The 23,423-nt window shown below is 38.5% G+C and overlaps 1 protein-coding gene across 28 annotated transcripts in view; it reads left to right on the top strand.

The window, feature by feature from the left end:
• ADAM22 (ADAM metallopeptidase domain 22) overlaps positions 1-23,268 on the top strand; it is a 247,036-nt gene extending 223,768 nt beyond the window's left edge. For 7 of the 28 annotated variants that reach the window (XM_070617405.1, XM_070617419.1, XM_070617411.1 and 4 more), the window contains 4 exons: positions 2,247-2,347; positions 2,690-2,756; positions 12,938-13,061; positions 16,418-23,268. In XM_070617405.1, the coding sequence (XP_070473506.1) occupies positions 2,247-2,347; positions 2,690-2,756; positions 12,938-13,061; positions 16,418-16,438 (313 nt within the window). In that variant the 3' untranslated portion in view covers positions 16,439-23,268. Of the gene's footprint in view, positions 1-2,246; positions 2,348-2,689; positions 2,757-2,929; positions 3,086-4,926; positions 5,038-7,246; positions 7,334-8,664; positions 8,695-12,937; positions 13,062-16,417 lie in introns of those variants that run through there. The other 21 variants (XM_070617414.1, XM_070617394.1, XM_070617400.1 and 18 more) reach the window with 8 other exon arrangements.
• The last annotated feature ends 155 nt before the right edge of the window (positions 23,269-23,423 follow it).

Here is a 23,423-nt window from a genome sequence, read left to right on the forward strand (position 1 = left end):
TTTGATTACTCTACTTCAAAATGCCATATGCTCAGAACCACTTGTGTAACAAATCAGGCCAGAACTCCAAACCAAACAAAACTAAACAAATAACAACCCTAAATCTATATGGAAACCCCAGAGTTTTTCAATCTTGCTCTTATATGGCTTAAGAAGCTATACATAGTATTTTGTCATATTTTAAATGGTGAGCTTTATGTCATGTTTGGTAGTCAAAGAAAAAGGTTACTGTCATGCTTCAATAAAAGCAGTTTTTAAAATAAATTAGTAATATAAATGGTGCATTGAATATTTTTTAATTTTAAATATATCAAAGCTAAGCTTGCTGTGAAAAAAAGATCGCTTCTCTGTGAATCATATATTTGAATATTATGATTTTGCCTTTTATTCCTGGAATGATTATTTCTGGACTTTATAACTTAGAGCTTGGTTGCCAAATCTAAGTGTATTTAATGTTTTACTGAGTTTTATAATAGTATAGGTGGGGTTAATATATTATTTACATGTCTTAAACTTTGATGCTGTTTTCTTGCTCCAGAATCTTAAGATGTATAAGACCATTTAAAATTCTGCATGCTTTATAATTGCTTAATAAAATAAACTGATAGAAGAAATAAATAGTTGGAATGTTTTAGGAAATGAGACCTACATTCACACTGAAGGAAGCTAAAATATTCCTGCGGAAGACTTTCTTTAAAATTGTTGGTAAAGGTGTAATGTAAAGAAAAAAAGATTTGATAGCCCCGTGCATTACTTTGGGCACAGTAATTACTTTGTAGACTGAAGAGGAAGTTCCTAGTTTATTGAGAAGAAATATGATCTCTTCTGGAGTTCTAAATAGAGTGAATCATCTGTAAAAATTCTGCATTGGATCTCACTCTTTTTAAACAATCAGGAAGGAGAACAGAAGGAATTAGTGAAATCTAGAACTCTACTTTATGTGGAACTTAAGAGTGAAGGACTATTTTTACTCAGATAATGTAGCTTTAAAGCAAAAGTAAAAAAATTAGTTTTTGCACGAGAAGTACAATTCTATAGAAGGTTGTTCAAAATCTTTTATTGGCGGCTTTTTAATTAAGAGAATAAAATTTACTTAAATTCTCTCAGTATATAAATATTTTCTTGATCAAATACTTAATTTTAAAATAAATAACATGGTAAATAAGTGGAGCAATCAATGGATTCCAGAAGAATTTCTGTTGTCCTTTTGGACGAAATGAGTCATTCTATAATTAGCACATGGTGTTGAAAAAGTCCTAATCTAGGGAATTAATGTGTAATAATTTTTTGTTCATCAGTAGAAGGCTCCTTTTAAAATAGACATTACTAGCAATTAGCTGCAATGATATGTGGAAAAGACTTCAAGTATAGTGCTATTTTCTAAAGTACCTCAAGAAGAACTTAAAACATTGATTTGAATAATTCCTGGATTTTAGCAAAATCTCAATGGGTTATCATTTTTAAGCAGTTAAAATTGTATCAAAATATGTGACTCCTCCTAAGTATATGTAGTTTGTCAAAATACTTATATGGTACAAGGTAGGTGTGTAAAGTTTGCTTATTGTGGACAGTTATTTTAAAGATAGCAGGACACAATAGCAGAAGGGCTTAATGGTACATGGGCTTTGTGAGAGATGTTTCTGTGATAAACATCTGATTCCTTTCAGTTACTGGACAATTAAGTAGCACTAGTACATTTTTCGGGGCCATATTTGTGGAGAAAATGCCAATTCTCAGAAAATAATTTTATTGTTTAAGAAATCCTAAATATTACTTTGACAAAGGTTAACCAGTTCAGTTGAGCAAATCTTAATGAAATCTCTTGGAAGTCCATGTTCTCATAATATTTGAGTGAAAACCATTGCTTTACAATTAAGAAACATCTATGGTGGGACCCCATTATAACTGCTGCTCGGGTTATGTAACCGAAATATGTAGTGAATTTTCTATATGTGGTTGCTGTGTTCTGGGGAATGTAATTGGCTTGCATTGTATCCTGATACTTTTGAATTATAAACTATTGTAATGGGGTTCCATTGTATTTGACTTTTCTTAAATTGGATGTTGTGTAATTCTGCCTTCTTCATGAAGACTTTCATGTTCTCTTCATGCTTTCATTTCAGATTTTTTTCTTTCTTGATTTATTTTATTTAATGCACAGTAATGCTTAGAAATTTTGCTTACTGATTTCAAAATATTCATTTGATTATATTTTTGAACAATATATACAACATTTTCAATTTCAGGTCAAATGGACTCTCTCATTCTTGGAGTGAAAGGATTCCAGACACAAAACATATTTCAGACATCTGTGAAAATGGGCGACCTCGAAGTAACTCTTGGCAAGGTATAGAGTGGCATTGTGAATCCATCTGTCCACATAACCCAAATTCTGTATTTTGTGGTTCCTGGTTGTAAAGATTTGTTCTTTCCTGTAAGCTCCTTAGCTCTTCTCCAACAGAGAGAAGGGCATTTATTATGAGAGTCCAGTTCTTTTTTCTTGGATGGGTAATGATGAGATTCCATAGCAGTGTGCACTAGACACATTGAGAAGGCTGTGTAGTGCTAGAAAGCCCTGTGTTCTGGGGTGGTGCTGGTTGTGAATTACAGCCACTTGAAATACCGTGTAATTAAACACACGGCAAGTGTTTATTTACATTCAAATCTAGCTGTAAATCATCTTTTTCAGGTAACCTGGGAGGCAACAGAAAGAAAATCAGAGGCAAAAGATTTAGACCTCGGTCTAATTCAACTGAGTAAGTCTGAACCTCTAATGGAAAAAGGCATACCAAGGTCCTGTGCAATTAGTGTGAACATTAATTAACTAGATCATCAAAGAACTGTAAACCATGCCTCTGGTCTTGGTTCTGTCTTTTTAATTCCTTTTTTGCCGTTTTAAAATTAACCGTGGCTTTTCTCTTTTACATAGGCATCTCCGCAACTGTGCCCATACCAATATTCACTGATAGTGGGGGTCTCACCCTTGCTGCAGGCTTTTTCCTCCAGTAACCTGCCATTGTGGTGTCTTGGTTCTGTTTGAAGGGAATTTTGATAACATTCCTTTCTTCTCATCACCCGGGGTCCAGCCATTTCAGAGGGGTCACCCTTCCTCTCCCCAATATTCACACAGCCTCGAAGCATCAGGGAAAAATTCCCACCTTACTAGAGCATGATCTGCTCACAATATGAAACCACCGCTTGGAGGGCTTCATGGCTGCAATCTAACCATTCTCTCAGACTAATGGATAAGTTTCCCTTTTAAATTTTCCTTCTGAGGACATTTAAAAGGGCATGTACCTAAATTTGGTCTTTAACGGAATCATTGTCACTAAATGCAACACTATACGTTTCAGCTGATAGCCACTCTTTTTTTTAGTGGGGATGGGGTTGAAAGTTAAATTTAAAGTCATTTATAATGAGATAAACACCAGTCCCGTGGTGGACTAAAACACACCCTTGGTATCCTTCTGGACCTTGCTACCTGGTTTTAATTAACCATACTTTTTGACCCACCTAAAATTTATTTACTTATTTCTCACTGCAGCGCTAGTTATTATTCTCAGGATCTCTATTGCTTCTTCATGCCTTAATACTTAAAAAATCTGAAGAGCGGGTATTTGTTAACTGCTTGTCAGAAACTTATGTTAGCTTTTCCATCATATACCCTGCCTTTTTCAGTCCAGGACAATAACATTGCCCTGAAATTTGGACCTTCCTGCTGACGGTATTGTAAGTGGCTTGTCAAAGTTTTTACTAGAGGATACTTTACCTTAGAAACAATAGATAGGTTCAAGTGATAACATTGCATGGTCCAGAATGGCATCCTAGAACTCCATCATAAATAACTAACACGTTAGAGTTTATCTTATACATTCCCAAAGCGCTTGGATGCTTTAGGGTTCATTGTGGATAAACTCTTCTTGGAATGTTGTTTGATTTGTTTTGCATGAGGTCACCTGGTAAGAGCTCCTCAGCTTATCTTGGTTGCTCATAAGAGTGCAGATACAACTGCAAAATATTCTTTAGAACTTCCTTTCCGTACTGCTCAGTGTTCTGACAGTATTTCCTATAACAAGGCTTTGAAAACTCCCAAGTGAATAAAAAAAAATCCAACATTATATTAAAGCTATGATTTAGGACCCAAAGAATACTAGGTATTTAGCAAGATTTATACAATATTTTCTAGAGTAATCACTTATTTTTTAAAAATTTTCTGTAAAATTCCTACTTGTATCATGTGATAAATATTATGATACTACTGATAACCCTTGAAAAATCTTACCTGTGAGATGTTATAATATTTAATAAGACATTATAATGGAATCATCTTTATGAAGAAGTATTAAGGACTCCCTGAGACTTTTCAGACTTTTCAGATTTGGGTTACATGACTCATGTTACCTGATTGGAGCCAAATCTGTGAAGCTGACCAGTATTCTCACATACCTTATTGTACGGGCGCTATATATATATATATATATAACATATATATATATGTTTTTTTCCTTAAAACGATCCTAATACATACCATATAAAGAATTTATTGACAAGTTTTTTAAAATACTTTTCATATTTGTTAAATGACCCCATTTGCTTCTGATATAACAGTATCATTTGTGTGACTATAAGAGGAGCAGAATGACCATAGACAAACATATCTTTTTTAGTTTTTTAAATTAAGAGGTATTATCAGGTCCGTTATTTCAACATTCCCTTTAATATCTCATCATCCCAAAGGATGGTGAAACATCGGGACACAAATTAAAACATGTACCACCAATGAGTACTATGCTAATTAACAACATAAAATGTCCTTGTTCATTGTATTGTTTTTCCACTCAAAGATTTTGCTTCTTCCTCACTGTTGTACATGATGTAAAAAAAGTTTTTGGCTTAGACTTTGTATTATATATTGTGTTTTTACAGGAGGGAGCCCCAAGCACCTGAGCCTGGGCACTCCCTCGCCCAGACAGTCCCATCCCAAGGCATAAGCCCAGGGGGCTCTGACAGCCCCCAGACAGGGAGTCTGGATCACAGGTCAGTCTCCACCTGCCCCTTCATTCTGGGCTGCCACTTAATCTCCCTCCCAGTCCCTTCCTTGGCTGAGAACAGGGTCATTTGGTCTCTGACACCCCCAACGTCTGCTCAGAGGTGGTCCTGGTCCAGCCAGCACCAGCTGATTTTCCTCTGCCTTTCCATCCTGGAGAACACAAAGAGCTCTCCTATCCTGTCTATTGCATTTTTTTTGCATGTTGTGCTACAAGCCAAGTCAAGCCACCTAGGCAGGTTTAGAGCAGTTTGATAAAATCCCGTCACTCCAGCCACCACGACCTAGAGACATTAGGAAGTCCACTGTGAAGACATTTGCATGGGCTGGTCCCCAGAAGGAACAACAATTGAGAGCTCTCTTCAGTGACCTCTAGTGAAGTGATCACAGCCTTCTGAGATGCTCCCTGAGATGGAAAAAAATGTCCATCATGTGCAAGCCTAGCCATGTGGCTGCAGGTTTCATGGAACAGCCATGGCACCACTGTTTTGAGCTTCTAAGGTTGTCAGTGAAAGGCACATGTGCCTCCTCCTGGAAGTGGCTGACTGCCCGTGGGGACTCAGTTTGCTGTGTGGCAATGTTTCACCCGGTAACAGCTGCATGGGCTTTTTCAACAGTTTTCCTCAGGCCAGAGCATTCACTAGCCTTCATCTGTGGCTGTACTTGCTTTTTGACTTTTTCTTTTTGTTCAGAGTCTCAGTGGAAATCTTGATGCAAGTTTTAATTGGCTATCTCTGTGAAAAGCACAAGTTGGCAATGATTGTGGCTAAAGGCAAAACTAGTGTGAGTTGTTCCTGAGTTAGGGGACACTATCTTAGCAAAATGGTCTTATAAGCACAAAAAGCAACCAACCCCTTCTCTCAACAGGGAACTTCGTGACATTATTTTGTGCTGTACATTGGTCATAGCTAAAAACAAGAAAAAGGGCTATGGAAAAAGTACTCTAATTTTGTTTACATAACTGTGGAAATGTAGTCTTGATTTAAATGTATTTACTAACTAAAACTAAATTTGGAGGAATGGATCAAACTTTAACCACAAGTGAATAGTGTATTTTATAATTTCCCTTGGCTTGTTTTCAAATAACTTTAAACGTTTTATAGAGCTTGGATCGTCATTGTCTATAGTGTCTCTAGAAGTTACTTTTTAAATGAGAAAAGTCAATAAGACCTCCCAATTCTTCCAAGACTGAATTTGTTGAACCTATATTTATTTTACAAGGGCAAATTCTAAGGGGATAGATTTTTGCTTGGCTCCTGGGGTAAAAAATCAAAGGAAACTCTGAAAAAAAACCCCAAAAACTTGCACTCCCAATTTTACTACATTTTAAATTTTCCTTTGTGCAGTAATTCTGATGAGGACTTTGCCAGATCTTTCAGGGAAATGCTAACTAAGGTCATTATTATTCTCTGGTGGTCACTCACACGACTCATGATCAGATACTCAGAAGGTGACCTCTGAAGGCCATTTCCTAATGGAAACACGAGCACTTTAGTCTGGAGTGCACAGAGAGGAGGAAGGAATATTACAACTGCACCTAAATTACTAAGCCCAGATCAAGATCACGGAGGCCTGTTTGGGTCACACTTAATGTGTGCTGGGGCTCCAGGATCAGAAGACTGGGACCTTTTCTGCTCCTTATAGTGCCAACTGGAGCACCATTCTTGTTAACTCCACCTTGGGATCTGCTAATGGGAATAAGACAAAGACCATGTAAAGTCCTTCCTTTCATATTGGAAAGAGAACTTTGCTCCTTTTAATTATTCTTGGGGTGTTATATGCCCAAACACCAGGTTGGAGTTGCAGCCATCTGAATATTCTCAAAAAGCGCCATTATCATTTGAAAACCAAGGAGCCAAATGAGAAGTGGCCTGGAAAAAGCCACTTTGGAGGTGGGTGAATGGGATTGCTGACAGTACTATGATTGAAAGAGAGCTTCTAATTCACTTGGGAAACCACTGGACAGGCTTTCCCTGAAATGTTGAATATGTTCTAAAATGCCTTGAGCCTTGTTGTAGCTGAGTTTATTCTCATGTCATTGTACAGACTGCCTCATAATCACCCAACATCCATCCTGGTTTATTTGCCATAGTCACTTGCATTTGGAGGGTGAAGAACATCCTTGCTAAGCTTGTGCTGTGTATTTTCAGATTTTCTATCTTGTTCTGCTTTCTTTGTTCCTTCCATTGCTTTCTGCAGGTATTTAAACCCATGGTTCAAAAGAGACTATAATGTAGCTAAGTGGGTAGAAGATGTGAATAAAAACACTGAAGGACCATACTTTAGGTATTTTATAAATTAATTTTATATCCTTTTCAAACTCTCCCAGCACATACAAATATTGTAGCGTGACTGGCTCTCTATCTTGTATCTCCCAATACAAGTTCCCATAGGTGGAAAAGGATCTTTGTTTATTTGCTGCCTTTTGATCCCTGTTTTTGCTTCGAGAGCAAGTCTAGTTCTTTTCTGAATGTTTCAAATGAAGCCATTTGAAAAGGTTGTCATTTAGTGCATGTCCCTATCACCATCTTGAGCTTTTTAGTAGCTTCTCTTCATTTTATGCTGTGTAGTGTTCCATGGGCATGAAACATACTTCCCACTAATAAAGAAGCACTATTAACCTGAATAATTTAATTTCTAGAATTTAGTGGTGTCATGGTGCATTTTTCCTACTTCCTGCCTTTAAGAGTGTATAATGCATACGAAAACTCAAGGAAAAACATGGAAAGAAACTAAGTGAAATATAGTGAAATTTTACTTCTGGTAAAAACTAAAGATTTAATGTAACTTCAAAATTATTGAGAGACTGTTGACCACTTGAGAGTGTATGGGATGAGTTTAGGTTTTGTTTGCTCAGTACAACCATGTGCTACCAGAGAAGGGCTCTGTTGAGAAGTGTTTTACAGATGCTCAACAAAGCATCTGAGGGATCTTTTTATCCCAGTAAGAATGTCATTGTCTAACACTTCACATAGAACAGGAAGCAGATCAGAAACATGTTCTTGGTTCACAAACAGCAGACAGGGTATCCCTACATTTTAGAAACTAGCACATTTACTCAATTAACTGCAGCTCAGAGTAACATTAGAGGTCAGAGAGAATTTGCAAGAGCTCTTAATGGCATTTTTTCACTCTTTATAATATCAAAATGATTTCCTAGAAGTACTTTATATCTGAAGTCCATTTTATATCTGACTACTTTGTGGCCAACTAATGTAAAGAAGAAATATAGATTCAATTACTACCTCTCCCGAACATTATTTAACAGTAAGCTTTCAGATTACTCATTGCCATGACTTGAGTCAGCATTTAACAGTTATCAAAATATGTATGTGTATTTAACTCTCAGCACCCATATAAGGTGGACTTTCTCTTCCAGTGTACCATTTAGTTTAGACATGTATAGTTTGAGAAAATGATTAGACCTACCTGCATTTTAATTTGATCCATACATTTGCATATATCCCAAGGAAAGCATAACCCTGCCTGCTCACAAAAAATATACCCTGCTTTTATACCTCATATTTCCCTCCTTCTCTGTCCTTCTGCTTATACCATTTTCCCACTGAACCTCATACACATACACTCACATTCAAACATCCCACCCTCACCTATAGCTCCCAAGATGGCCAACGTCAGGAAGACAGGTAAGATGATTTTGAATGTTGTTTGGAATCTTGGCTCACCTGCAGTCCTATTTCTCCTTCTATTTTCCTCAGGCTTGTGGGCAGATTGTAATTTGTATCAGCCATGGAATCAAAACAGGATGACTTTAGTCCCATATGGGCTAGGGCTTTTTATACCTAAATGGAGTTAGCATTTTTGCAGCAATAATTTGCGAAATGGTACCCCGGAAGAGTTGATTCACCTCCCCTGGGTGAGCTGAGTAGTTTATGTGGCTCCCAGAGAAGAGTTCACGTTTCTTAAAATCAGCACCCAGGTCTGCCCAGAAGCTGCATGACTAAACGCAATTTGGATGGGGAAATGCTTTGGCACCCCCGGTTGCACGTGCAAAGCTGCAAGGGCAATTTTTGAGGGTTCCTTTGTCTCCTCTTTTAATATGAGATGTTGCTTCCTGCAGTGGTTAGTCACATTAAGAATTAATTATTAAAAATTCCTGTTTGTGTTTAAAGGCTAGATATAATTCAGTGGAGGGTTATAATTAACTGTCATTTTTGGGTTAATAAGGACTATACTAGTAAAACATGAAAATCAACACTAAATTTCTGTGGAAGAGGTGAATAATTGAGATACCCCAGGGCTTTTAACACAATGATTTTAATGCAACAGAGAGAATTTCATCCATTCTCCTTCCAAGCCAAGCCTCATATAGGAGCCCAGAGTGCATCCACACCTTACCTTATGCTTTGCCAATCCTATGCTTAAGCTCAGGTCTTCTTCATCTGCCGCCAGGTCATTCAGGATTACCTCTCCTGCCAAAACCACCAATGAGGGCAAAGGCTACTTTATTAATTATCCATGTGGTGTGGGGTGTGTGGCATCCTTATTAAAATGCAATGGGGTCTTTGTGACTGTGGCAAACTGGTCCAAAATACAGCATTTAAAATATAGTATCCACATCACTACAAAGAGAAAAACAAATGCCAAAAGATCTTGAGTGGTCAGAGTGCCTCAGCTCTGCTCCCTTACCCAGTTCTTATATGACAGTGTCTGCTCACCTGGTTGCCAGCATGTCTTCAGGTCATCTAGAAGGTGCAGGTGACATCAGGGAAAGAGCATTATCTCCCCACACCTAGGTCCTGGGGCAGTTCTGTTGGTGACAGTGCTTTCCGTACTCTTAGAAGGTATCCCTACTCTTGGGTATTATCCAGTTGTTTACTCACTTCATTAGTGGTTTTTGAGTCCACTTCCATGATCTTATGGAAAATGCAATAACTCTGAAAAGAAACTAATAATAATAACTCGTGTTGAGTGCCTATTATGTACCTTTATTTCTCACAATATCGTGAGATGTAGGCATTCTTATTCCTTTTCTATGGATGGAGGAAACTGAGGCACAAAGAATAACTCAAGATAGCACAGCTAGTTAAGTGTCAGAACCAGAATTATGAGCCAGGCTCTTTCTGACTCCAAAATCTGTTCCCTTTCCATTTCACTGTAATTAAAGTAGCAGGGTGGATATTGACCATTGAAATCCTATCCTAGGATACTTTATAAATCCTTCTAGATTAGTCTACTATAAAATTTGCTTATGAACACAGTCCAGTGAATGAGGGTGGACCTGTGTCCCTCATGTGTGACTGGCCTGGTTTTAGTCAGTTCTAGGGGGCAGAGCTGAACTGAGATTGGCCTTACAGACAGGTGTACAAAAAGCAAGCCCAGAAAGTCTCATGTAACCCCAAGATACACCACAATCCATTGCCACACAGACTTCCTTGTGTAATTCTAAATGGCATCTACTATGGTTATTATAGTTTTGAAAAATGCAGTAATGATAATGGTTAACGTTTGTCCAAAGATACTTTGTAAGTGAATGAGCTGGGCCAGTGCCTGGTTTTCAGTGAAAGCCAGACTGGAACCACCAGGCAAGTAGCCAGGGTCAGAAAAGAGCTTGGAGGTGGTTTTGGAGAAATGTCTTTCTTAGACATTTGTGAGAAATTTTGAGTGTGTTTTTATTTTTCCTAAGCTGATTTACCCTGCCTTGTTCCCTAATGTTATTTTGACTCCTGCTCTGGAGCTCTCCATATCCCCAAGATAGTCCCCTTTATGCTGTTACACACCACCCAACCTCCAGGACCCAATGCCCCTCACCCGTACTAAAACTGTCCTGCTTGGCTTTTCTTTCCCCTCAGGGTCCAAAGTGTCAGTTAGCTAGTGTGTTTATGTGAGAAGTAGTATATGTGCGATTTCTTTGGGGTTCTGGAGAATACCTCCTGTTTTTGTTTTAACACATTATTGGTTTGGCCCTGGAAGGATATTAGAAGGCAATACTCAACTTTCGGCACCTCTCATTGGAATGGCCTTGTTTGTGTACAAAGCTGGTCTTTTGGACCCACTGCCAAGTGAACGGCTGGCATGACTTTGAAGCTATAAGCTAACAGCTCATGCTATGGACACACACACTGTAGCAAATTAAAAAGAGGACTCGTTTTGCATGATCCCCTAAAGTAAACAAAATGTATGTATTTGTTTGTGTACCTGACTAACTTTCCTGAATTTGGATATCTTATCAGTAGCGATTAGGCTAAAAACCCAAAGCCTGGTTAATATCCCTTGTTTTATATAGCTGTATCTTAATATCTAAATACAAAAGTTTGTCCTCATTCTACACATACTGAATTTGGTTCCTGAAGATCTTAGTCCTATTTGAAATGTTTTCCTAAGATTAAAAAAAATCATTAACTTCTGAATTAGAAAAATATGCAGTAGTACATTACTTTAATAGTACTTTAGATGATTTGAAGTACTGATATTCTTAGTTCCACCCGTGTGTTCTGCAGTAGAGAGCATTAACACAAGAGGAGTCAGACAGCCACAATATTCTAACAGTTCACACTAAGGAATGGTAGTGGACATTTTCCAAAAATAGAGGAAACGTTAGGAATTACAGATTAAAAGTAAACTGAATCACCCTTGATTCTTAAAATTGAGCAAGAATTGTTCACTTGGATCTTAGGGTTTGTAGAAAAACTATTTTCAAACCTTAATTGGAATTCAACGTCCATAAAATAGAAATGGATTTGAAAGGAGGGGCTTCCTAGTAAACTAAGTCCTGACGTTCTAACGTGGCAGTGTAACCAGCTCAGTGATGTGGGTCATTACCACCTTGCACCAGGATTTGAGGAGTCGTGGATGTGTAGTGATATCATTTGTGAATGGATAGCTACTGCCAAATTATCACATCTGTTTTCCACTGATGTAGTGTAAGTGGACACTTTTCACTCTCAGCTGTTTTTTTTTTTTCACTTTAAAGACAAGGTAGCAGATATGGGCTCTTCCAGTGTACTCAGCTTAATCATAAATATTACCAGTGCACGTGCAGAATCAAACAAGAACAACATAATACACCAGGAGCTTCTGTAGGTCTTTTGTATGGACTATCTCCATGATGAAGAGAACACGTTATCCAAATAGAAAGGGTTTTTATGTTTTGGTTTTAGTTTTATTAAGATTCCAGTCAATAAAGTGTAGCCACCTTATTGACATGATATGTGTACCCAACGTGGGTTATGAGGACCTACTTCTATGGCTTAGAATCCTCCCCTGTACAGAAATGCTGATGATAGGGACTAATCAGACCATTTTTGTATGTTCTCATCAGACTCTTTGTTTGGCTGGAACTCTGCACTCCTTACTGCTTGCATGTTTACTAATTTATTATTAAAACCCCTGTATTTGCCTTTGTTCTTTCACAACTAACACACTGGCCTCTGAATGCATGAGTTTTGTGTGAACTGGTGTGTGAATTAGCAACTAATAAATATGTCAATTGTATATATTTTCAGATCTTAAAAATATAATTGGAATTACTGTACTAAAACCATTTTTTACATTGTGGTAAAAATAAGGCAGACTATTAATATGTTGTACACTTAATTCACCATTGTGAGTTCTTAGAATAATTTTATCCCTTCTCCATTTTAGCCTTTTAGCTATTCTATAGGAAACTTCATTATTGGCTTTCTAGTTGAAAAGTATGATTCTCTGTACGAACATTATAAACAATCCTTGCCGTTATGAAATTAGGAAGATAAAATTCCAGCATTCCAGTGTTGTGAGTGACAGAATATCTCCCAGTAGTCAAAACCTTTGCAGTAGTGGCCTATGAAAGTAGAAATCAGAGGGTTTGTTCTGAACCCACTCTTCAGATATTTGAAAAAGATATGAGGTCATCACATCATATTTATTTCCTGTGTTTCAACGTCTCAGGACCTTATCTCCTGCCAAGTCTCCTTCTTCATCAACTGGGTCTATTGCCTCCAGCAGGAAGTACCCCTACCCAATGCCCCCACTTCCCGACGAGGAGAAGAGAGTGAACCGACAAAGTGCCAGGGTATGTGGAAACTTCCTCGGTGTGCCAACATCCCCAGTCATTATCGTTCATCTCTGAGTTCATGTTTTAAAAGAGAGAGACCTTTTTCCTTCTTTGTTCACAAGAAAATGAAAAAATTAAATTTGAAAAATTGAAGATTCTTGGGGCTTTGGGGCTCAGATTTTTATTTGGAAATTAGGTTGATTACTGCATTGATAATTTCTAGGAATATTTGGGATCTATTAACCATTCATTGCTGTATATTTATATCTTTTATTATGCATGGTAGCTAATATATTACAACTGGAAAAGACAGAGAATGTGCTTCGCTTTATCAGTGTATTAATATACCTGGAAATGCCAGAGATTAAGTAAACTAGTCTCATTTTCATGCCCAGTTTGCTTACTTGGACCGTTCACTGGCTAATAACACCCAAGAGGATTTTAGAAATAGGAACTGGCGACAGAAAATCAGATCAATGTCTTGGAGATGGGAGTGGAATTTGGATACAAGGAAAGGAGACTTGCAAATCTGTAATATTAAAAGAGTATGGCAAAGGGTACGGTGAAATTTAGCAACTTTTTATATTTAAAAAAAGCCAGATTTAAAAACATATGTGAAATTGATTGTTTTTATAAAAATATGATTCGCCAGAAGTTTCATTTAAATACTAAGTCCTCTTTTACATTTTAATCATGATTCTACTCAGTCTTACAGCATTCCCGGAACACATCCATTATGTGAAATTTGAGATATAGTTGAGTTTAGGGAGGCAGACCAGCCCTCAGAAGCTTAAGTAAAAGATATAACTAAAGAATAATTACTTTTATTGATGTCCAGGCTCTGTTGTGGTCAGTTACACTATAATGATGATCTTCTCAGAAATGATTTTGCAAAGAAGTAAAATGAAGCTTTAAAAGCCTGGGCAGATTTATCTGCTGGTGCATCCTGGGTTCCTAGGCTTTTGGGTTTGAATGATTTTTCAGAACCTCTTTGATCTTGAACTTAAATTATGGGTTTCAAGGTAAACACCGATTATTCAAATTTTAACTCAATCAACTCAGAGTCAGTAAGAAAACACAATTCATTAGAAGCTGATTAGATCACTATAATCAGAAAGACTTTAAAAACAATCAGTGGTGTTTTGTTAATCATACAAAAAATTACCTTGATATGTTAATATGGGAAATGGTAAAAGATGGAAAGGAAGAAAACTCAGATCCTCAGCCCTCAGCTTTCTGGCCTTAAAAAAAACACTTGTTAATAGGCATCCAGTTGTTCATGATATGGGTATGTGGTAATGAGATCTAAGACTGATGCCATTCCTCCCCTCCCCAGGGAATTGTTGAAGGATAGTACCCCACTTTTTCCCCCCGAAAATTGTCTACATTGCTGTTTTGCTCTGTCTAGTTGGAGACATTCCACTGTTGTCATGCCAGGGTACAGATTATTGGCGATGTTCCCACATGAGAGCCCATGAAAATGACACCTCCCCAGAAGAAATGGCTGGCCCTTGGCCCCTTCCCTGGGCTGAGTAGGGTGACGATGAAGACTGAAGTTTCTGGGATAGTTGTGTGAGAGGTCTGATTGGTTCTGTCCACTGTAGAACATCCCTGTGAGCGTGTGGTAGAATCCTGCAGAATAGGCAGCCCCTGTCTCTGGGCTGTCTTTGTAGGCTTTGGAAAATCGAATAAGTAGATCTTTCTATCAGTGACCTCTCTGTTACAGCCACCCAGGCATGGCCAAGGTCATGCCTATTCCTAAAAGTGATGGCGTGCCAGCTCTTTTCTCCTTTTTGCTCAGTGGGATAATTGTGACCTTCAGGTTTTCTCAGTGTCATTCCTTTGTTCTTCCTTTCTTTCTGCAAGTTGTCACTTATTATTTAATCTTCATAACCATTTGTGAGGAAACTGGGCTCACTGAAGCTGAAGTCTGAACTGTTTAATACGCCATACCATCATGTGAGCATCAGTCCAGATCTTCTTTCCCTCAGACACTCTGCAAGCCCTGTTTTTAACTGTTCATTTTCACTTGTCTCTACAACAGGTGTCATCCACACACACAGATCCTCACAGTTGAGAGATCTGATTTCCAAAGGGTGAGAAGATGGGTGTCTCTTTTAGTGAAAAGGACATATAAAGCAGACCTAAGTTAGATAACGCAGGCGGCTTTACCACAATCCTTGTGGAGTAACCAACAGGGCATTCAGAACAAGATTTCTATTCAAGAGGACATATTAAGGAAACCTATATAGAAACACCCACTTAATCAGTTAGCTATTTCTCCTTTTTCGTTCCCTGAAACTCATTAGGTATACAGTGACATGGCCCAGATTTCCAATAAAAATGGAATTTGGATGGAAATTGGATGCAACCTAAGTCACACTGTCTTAGGGTTTCTTTGTTTCATTTATAATAATGATGATACCCAAATCATATCGCCTGGAAACATATTTTATCAGCTTGATCTCTTTTCTGTTTTGCTTTTATTTTTAACTGGCCTTCCTTCTCTGGTGAACTGAGTTGCATTCATATTTGATCATGCCAAAGTAGTTTTCAGTTCATCAAGGCAATTACCAAACATTGTAGAAATTAGATATGAACAGGGCCAGTAAAAAGAACTGGTGGCAGAGGCAAGGAGAGGGAACACCGGAATTGACATCCTGCGCTGGATGCATCGTTCTACTCTGATATGTCAGCTCCTGAAAGAGGACAATTTTCTAGGAGGTAGTGATGGAATTGGAGAGTGGTTAGCCTGGTCATAGGCCCAGGGCAGATTTTTAAGTGGGTGATGGTGGTATTGGTGGAATCACACTTCCCTAAGGTCAGTAATTCTAAGTGTTGGCTGTACGTGGGAATTGTCTGAAGGGTTTTTAAAATATACTGATGCCTGAGTGCCACCCAGAGAGGTGTTGATTTAGTTGGTCTGGTGTGCTCCCTAGGCAGTGGGACTTTTAAAATATCCCAAGATCATTGAAAAATGCAGCTGGGTTGAGAACCACTGCTCTAGCTGGCTGTATGAGAATCCATGAGAATGTATGTGTAGTTTAAAAAAATAACATTTAAATTATTTTATTTCATTTGAGACACAGTATTTAATTTATTCAAAATTTCAAGTAACATTAAATGAGGATTTGCGGGTTTTTTGTACTAAAAGGTGGCACTTGTTAAAAAGGTTGAGATAGAAGTTTAAAGGAAAGAGAGAACTAAAAAAAAATTAGAGTGTTTGTTTTATCCATTCGTTTGGCTTCACAAGAGCATGTATCCACAATCACCTAAGTATGGATGGAATCACCAATCCTTTTTCTGTTCATAGCTCAGAATACATCTGACTCCTGCTTTCACAATGTCCAATTTTGCCTTTCTCTGTTGTGCAGCTATGGGAGACATCCATTTAAGATCAACTGTTTACATGTGATACACCGAAACTGTTTACTTCAACTTTTATAGAAACCCAGCCTCATGGAATCACTGCAAACCTATCTGCTCTTCAGACCATACGAGGATCCTCTGAGATGCCATAGAGGAGACGAAGCTGTGTCTCACATCTGGATACCATTTTCTTTTTGTCATTGGCTTAGGATTTAACTGAACCATGAAAAGAACTGCTGAAATGTTACAATATAACATGGAACCATAAAGGTACTGGTATGTTAATGGATAATCTGCATGACAGATATATGTAGAAATATTACTAAATTAACTCACGTGACCCAAATGTAGCAAGTTTCCTAAGGGACAACAGTGTCTTCAGAACTTGACATTCTGAAGCACATCCTCATGATAGACAGTAATGCTTTGTGCTTGAAGCTTCTCTTTGTTATTTTCCACATTTAAGGAAACAACATCCCATAATAGAAACTAGCATGCAGGGCTAAGGCATATAAGATTTTTCTGCAGGACTTTAAAGCTTTGAGAGGGCAATATCCCATATGCTAACTTTAAACATGTATTTTTATTTTCATTTCGTTTTTTACTTTTCATATTTATATCAGCATACAAGGACAATTGTACATATGTAAACATTTTTAAAATAAAAAAAAGCAGCTGTTACACACAAGTGTATTTTGCCAAACGCCTAAGAAGAATCAGTCACAATCACATCATTGTCATCCATCAAATGGTCTTTAAAAATTATAAGCAGATGATGTTGTAAATATAGTGGTCAATGCTGTAAATGTGTCTCTCTGTAATTGGTATTTGTCCAGAACATGTGCTATCCCTTTAAACTTTACATGGTCTGGAGGCAGTTTTATTGAGTAATTAATTGAGCAGGAGAACAAAATGCCCAGCAAAACTTCTGGGCTTTACAGCTCACAGTGGGAGGTGTCCAGTAGTGCAGCTGTTGTCCCGCCTGCCTCCAGGCACTCTGCTGCTGAGGGGCTGCTCCCTGGGAATCCTCCAGCCTGTCCGTTTTCCTTCTGGGGGCTACAGTGCCTGCCTCAGCAGCTGTTACCTTTCAGTACCAGAGCACATCTGCAAGTCTAAGGCCTGTGAGCCCCACAGCAGTATGTCCTGCTGAGATCAAGCAAGTGCACCAAAGACACATGAGACCAGGGGCTGCTGATGCGTTGGCAGCTTTCAACTTGCCAATATGCTAACCCTTTGTGGCCTAAAAGTTTGTTCTTTAACAAAACTTTTTAGTCACCTTTATCTGTGAAATGAGTGACTTGTTTTAATAAAAACAACTTTTACACTGTTTATTAAGGATATTTATCATCAGTGGGATGCGAGTCCCACCAGGTCATTCTGCACTGACTTGGAAGCAAGATGATGGAAGGGTCTACCAGCTGGGCTGGGAAGCCTCAACAGGCCACAAAGGGTTAAAAGAAGCCTAAAGCCACACATGTGCAGATACTGTGAAGTTATTCAAACAGCTGGCAAGGGAAGGAATCTGATGTTTTGAACTCTGTATTTTTTTAATCCATAGGAAAGTGAGAAATCTATGTTAATGCCCCTTCTTTAAAACCAAAGTTTGATAGCTGTCATAATGAAGCTCTGTCATTCTGAAAGAAAGCTTCCCTAAGGAGGCTACCCTAGTGAGCTCAGAAGTTGATTGGATCCATCAAATACTTTGATGTGAAGAGTGCTTCTGAATTTCGTCATCTCCTCTCCTTTTTCTTGAGAGAAATGGAATCTGCTGACAAAATTTCAGAAATATCCCCTAAATTTGATCTCTCTCTGTAATGTCCCTGGACAAATCCATTCATCTCCACGTGTAATCACCTTGGATGCCCCAACTGAAGGGCTGAGGTAGAAGGCAGTGTTTTATGCTCTATGTGTTTATGTCTTCTCTGATGGACCTCTCTTCTGAAAGCCTTTGAAAATGTTTGAAAAGCGTTTTAATCATCCAAAACAATAAAGTGTAAACAGCATTTTCATGATAGGAACGGATGTGATTGTCGATACTACAATAAAATGATCCATCAGGCTGAGATTTGGACGAGTGTTGGGTGATGTTGCCACATAGCTCAAGACGAGGACAGGAGAGCAGACAGATTTAAAGATGTAGCAAATAAAGTGGCTTTTGACCCAAGATTGCTTTAATGTGCACTGAACGTTTTCTAGTGTTGAATGTGTAAATACTAATGTTATAAGGTTTATTTTGACTATAAAAGAGTTTATAGATTTGAATGTAAGGTGCCTCGTGTAAATATGCTTCATAGTTACAGTTCCACAAGCCCTAGTTTGAAGGAATCCATTTGGTTAGCTACGCAGTCAACAGCTCTCCTCACCCCTCTCTCTGTTTCCTCACCTTCTCAATTATTTTTACATGAAAATTGCTATTCCAAGTAAAAATCATTAATCTGTGCCTTTGGGAGACGTGGTTGCTCTAGAGGTATATAGTTTATAGTCATCCTCCTTAGTAATAACCTTCACATGGAACTGAAAAAAAAGTGTTTTATTTGCAGAGAGACTGATTTTATAGTAGCTTTAATCTTCAGTTCTGGGCATCTGCTCTATCAAAGAATGTTTAAACAGTCTTACAGCCATTTGCAAAATTCTTTGACAAGTTTATAATCTCCATGGATAGTTTCAAGAAGTACCTATATGTACATTTATGGTTAGTGTTCTAGATGTATTAAATCCAAACATTTATGACTGTCCATCCACTGAAGCAGGGAGAATGGACCCATGGCACTAAAACAAGCACAGCATTATTTTTTTTTTTACTATCTATTTTGTAGAGGAAGTTTGAGGCCACATAGCAGTATGTATCATGCAACAAATACTGGTATCCCCCAGTCAACTATAGGACTATTCTACTAAGCAGAGAAGAGCAGTTTTTTGGCCTTTCTGTTCCATTGTATGCCTTTTTCCTCTCTTTCTAAAGTTTTGTGCATAGATACGACTTCAGATTGACAACCTGCTGCCTGAGATGTTCCATTTATCCATAGTCATTACAGTGTAGTGAACCCTGATTTAAAGAAACATTTAAATCTCTCCACTGAGTGTCAGCAAGAAAGCTGTGGGGTAGCAGGGAGCCCTGAAGGAGCTGACTGGCACACTGACTGCTCTCTGTGTCCAGCCACGCTGTCTTCAGACAGGAAGTGGCATCCTCCTCTGGAGTCTCCCAGCTAGAAAGTGATCCCCAAGTCACATCCATCCTGTGGAAACGAACAAACTTCTCAAACAGTGGAGCATAATGAGGGCTTTCAATTTGCTGGAATTGCTGTGTTTTTTAAAGAAACCCAGTGCTGTTCCTTAAAAAGATGTTAATTAGTAAAGTAAACACCAGGTTAAAATGCCAAACATGTTTTTCCATTTGATTTAGGTGCTTTATTAAGTGACACTACATTATTTAAGAGTCTCTCTCCCTCTCTTTTTCCCCCTTGCTATAAAAAGGCTTTTAAAATTGCTTTTTACATAAGGTCAGTCGAGCATAGATTTCTGAACATAAGATTGATAGGTTTCTAAAAGAAGTTGCTGGAAAGATAAAATTAGATATTCTTTGCACTTCCAGAAAGGGAAGTCATTTTCCGTCTCATTTTTTTCTCTTGATTCCCTTGCAGATTTGCATAATTTAGTCTTGTCCATTGTCCCAGATCTCTTGTGGCCATTTCACCTTTTACCTTTTTAGATTTTGTTGTTCTTTTTTTTTTTTTTTTGAGGAAGATTAGCCCTGAGCTAACATCTGTGCCCATCTTCCTCTGTTTTATTGGTGGGACACCTGCCAGAGCATGGCTTGATAAGCAGTGCATAGGTCTGCGCCTGGGATCCAAACCAGTGAACCCAGGGCCACAGAAGCAGACTGGGTGAACTTAACCACTACACCACCAGGCCAGCCCTTGTTCTTTACTTTTTATAGTTACCTACAGGCCAGACGAAATATGGTATTTCTATTCACTTCTTTCAGTGTTTCAAAATCAAATTATTTATTTCATCCATTCTTCATTTCCTGTTGTCATGTAGTTCTGTTTTAACTTATATATTTAGTGCTTTAAATATTTCCTTGTGTTAATCAACATGATAATAAATCCTTACCTAAAGAGAAGCCGATTCTACTTTATTTTACCTAAAGGAAAGAGAGTTCATGGGGAGGATATTGAGCAGCTTGCAGAGTATATGGGAAAGGGAGAGCAAAGTGTAGCCCTGAATGGAGGAGTGAAGGAGCAAAGGGAGGGAAGACACCTGCTGCCCCGGCCTGGTTAGGACACCACTGCTGGCTGCTGCCGTGGATGCCCTGTAGGCAGTGTATTTTAAATGCCATCCTACCAGTGGGCATGAATTTTGCTTGAAATGTTCTGACTCCCATTTGCAGCATAATGTCTCTACTTTTTACACTCCTGGAGATCTCTTTCCTTTCACTTATGTGTTTTCCTCTAAAACTGCCACCCCAATACGTTTTTTCTTACACGGAGTGAACATGAATTTCTCATTCTCATCCTACTAGCTTAAAATATACAAGCAGCAAACATTTCTAGGTAATAAAACTAAATTTGGGGCTTAAACTTTCTATTTTTCCCTGAGATATTTTCTGAGTGGATAAGATGACACTGATTTTGGATGAGCAATGTTCCTCTGACATGGAAGAGCTAAGTAAGGGCCTTCCCAAACAGCTTACCTTGTTTACTGGATTGTGAGGTGCCCAGCCCGCTCGTGTGAAAATTGGCTGACACGTAACAGAGCCCATCTGGTGGGGTGGGTGGCGGGGTGTGTGTGGGTGTGTGCGTGTGTGCTGGGAACCGTTGGCGCATGCTTGTAGCATATGCTCCGTGGGCAGGTGTTTTTAATTCCAAGAGGAGCTTTTCCCCCACACCAACAGATGCAGAGCAAACAAAGGCAGCAGGACCTTAGCAATCAGGGGATGATATTTCTGTTCACATTTTATTCATTGCTTGTCAGAGTCCCCAGAATGGAGCATCTTCTGGTTCAGTTTATAAGTAGAAAAACAACACAAAAACCCACCTAGTATTTTTGTCCTTTATACCCAGAGCCTGACAACAATAAGCATCCTCACTATGGGGTGTGAGAGATGCTTCCAGACCCTTCCTACTTCTGAAGTCGCTCCCTTCAGTAGTTGTCAGCCATTTTCTCCTGACTAGGAACTTTCATTGGTCGTGGAGGTAAGTCCCTTTTTTGCCTAAATTGGCACTTGGGAGAACCAGAGTGGTGCAGAATACGGGGAGAGAGACCTCTTTAGTCTCGGCCATTGGCACCTGGGCATGGATTGTGCAAGTTTGGAAGCGACTGAGAGATTGGTCCTCAGGGTATGTTTCAGGATGGAGGGAGATAAGCAGTGAGCTTTGGGAGGTCATGGGGCATTTAGTCCTGGCATAGGAGCAGAATGGAGATCCCCACAAAGACCTCATAAGCCAAGCGTGCACAAGACGGCCGCTGGGGGGTGCGGTGGGGAGAGAGGTGCTGAGTCCCAACGACAGATCTGTGTGCTTTGCAGTGTTACTGAGTTGACTGTATAAATGCTTCATGGTCTAGTCCGTGATGGGCCAGTCACTCCTGCCTGGTGTGTCCCCATTGCATTGTTCATTGAACCTGTATCATACCTGGAGGTGCTTCAAGACTGGCAGTTTGCTCAACGGCATCAGCATCTCAGGTTTTTAGGTATCCTTGAAATCAAAACCAGGGAACGTTTTTTTTTGTTTTTTTTTGTTTTACAAAAAGGCATACAATGAGACTAGCAATCTTAAGATAATGTGCTTACAAAATCAAATAGTTTTCAAAGAGTTTATGGAAAAAAGTTCAAAAATGTATATATACATATAATACTAATCTACATTTACTCTGGGGCTTAGCTTTTTATGCTTATGAAAGTTTCAGATGTGGATTTGTGTTTTGATGGTCAAGCTCTAAAATAATGGAAATAGCCCCCAAATCTTTAAACACAGCGGTGCTAAGTTATACCAGATAACACAATATAGAAAGTGCTGATATGAATTAATGTTTATTCAGTAATAATACAAGAGTTCTTGCTTAATTATACATGTGTATCACTGCCCGGTTAGAAACCCCACTTTTCTTTTCTAATCCAGCACAAAATCAAACTGTGATTTTAACAGCCAGTCTTTTAATAGGTAAAAATGACCCAACACCTTTGTTTTGTATGGAAAACTTTTTTTTTTTTTACACTAGCTTGAAAAGTGCTTAACAGGTTTATTCAGGATAACTAAGCATGTACTCCTTTTTTCACTTGCTGGAAGAGACTTGCCCCTCCAATCTAGCATCCCAGAAACACACCTTCTTTTAGAAACTAAACCTAGTGGTTTCTGTTAGCCAGTGTAGGTCTGCACTAGTGTTGTCCACACATATCTTCTTTGAGGGGTGATGTCGCAACTGCATACAGATCGTGGAGCCACTTCGTGGGAAGTCTTAGCAGCACGGTTTCACTTTTGGTAACCAGATAATCATGTGTATATACTTAGATTGGCTTCATTTTAACGTTATAGTCTCTCTGCTACTCCACACTTCAGGTTCTTAAGCTATTTAAAAAATTACTGGGTTTTGGTAAAAAACAACCAAAATGCATATGGCAACTGCATTTCTGAGCAAGCGTGATTTGTTTTATGGCTGTTCAAGTTATAAAGTTGTTCTTATATTGTAGGTAAACAAAATCTTGCACTTTTTAAAGGTCACTGTAACTTAAGGTCAAATTTCTGGCACAATTTTATTAGTCTTTACTTTGGAAGCTAATAAGATACCACGGTTTTCTATGTTACTCGCATTGTAACATCATAAAGTGACTTTCAATAAAAGATTTATGCTATTTTGATGCATGACTCTCATTAATCCTATTTTTCTCCTAGCCACCGTTTCTGTTTATGGAGGTACTGTTAGGGAGTTGTTTCTTTTCTGTTCCATGCTCTCCTAAGAAGGGACTATCAGCCTGATGAGCAATACAATGATCCTTTCGTAAAGCCTGCTCAC

This window comes from Equus przewalskii, chromosome 4 (genome assembly GCF_037783145.1).
Source record: "Equus przewalskii isolate Varuska chromosome 4, EquPr2, whole genome shotgun sequence".
Lineage (NCBI taxonomy): Eukaryota > Metazoa > Chordata > Mammalia > Perissodactyla > Equidae > Equus > Equus przewalskii.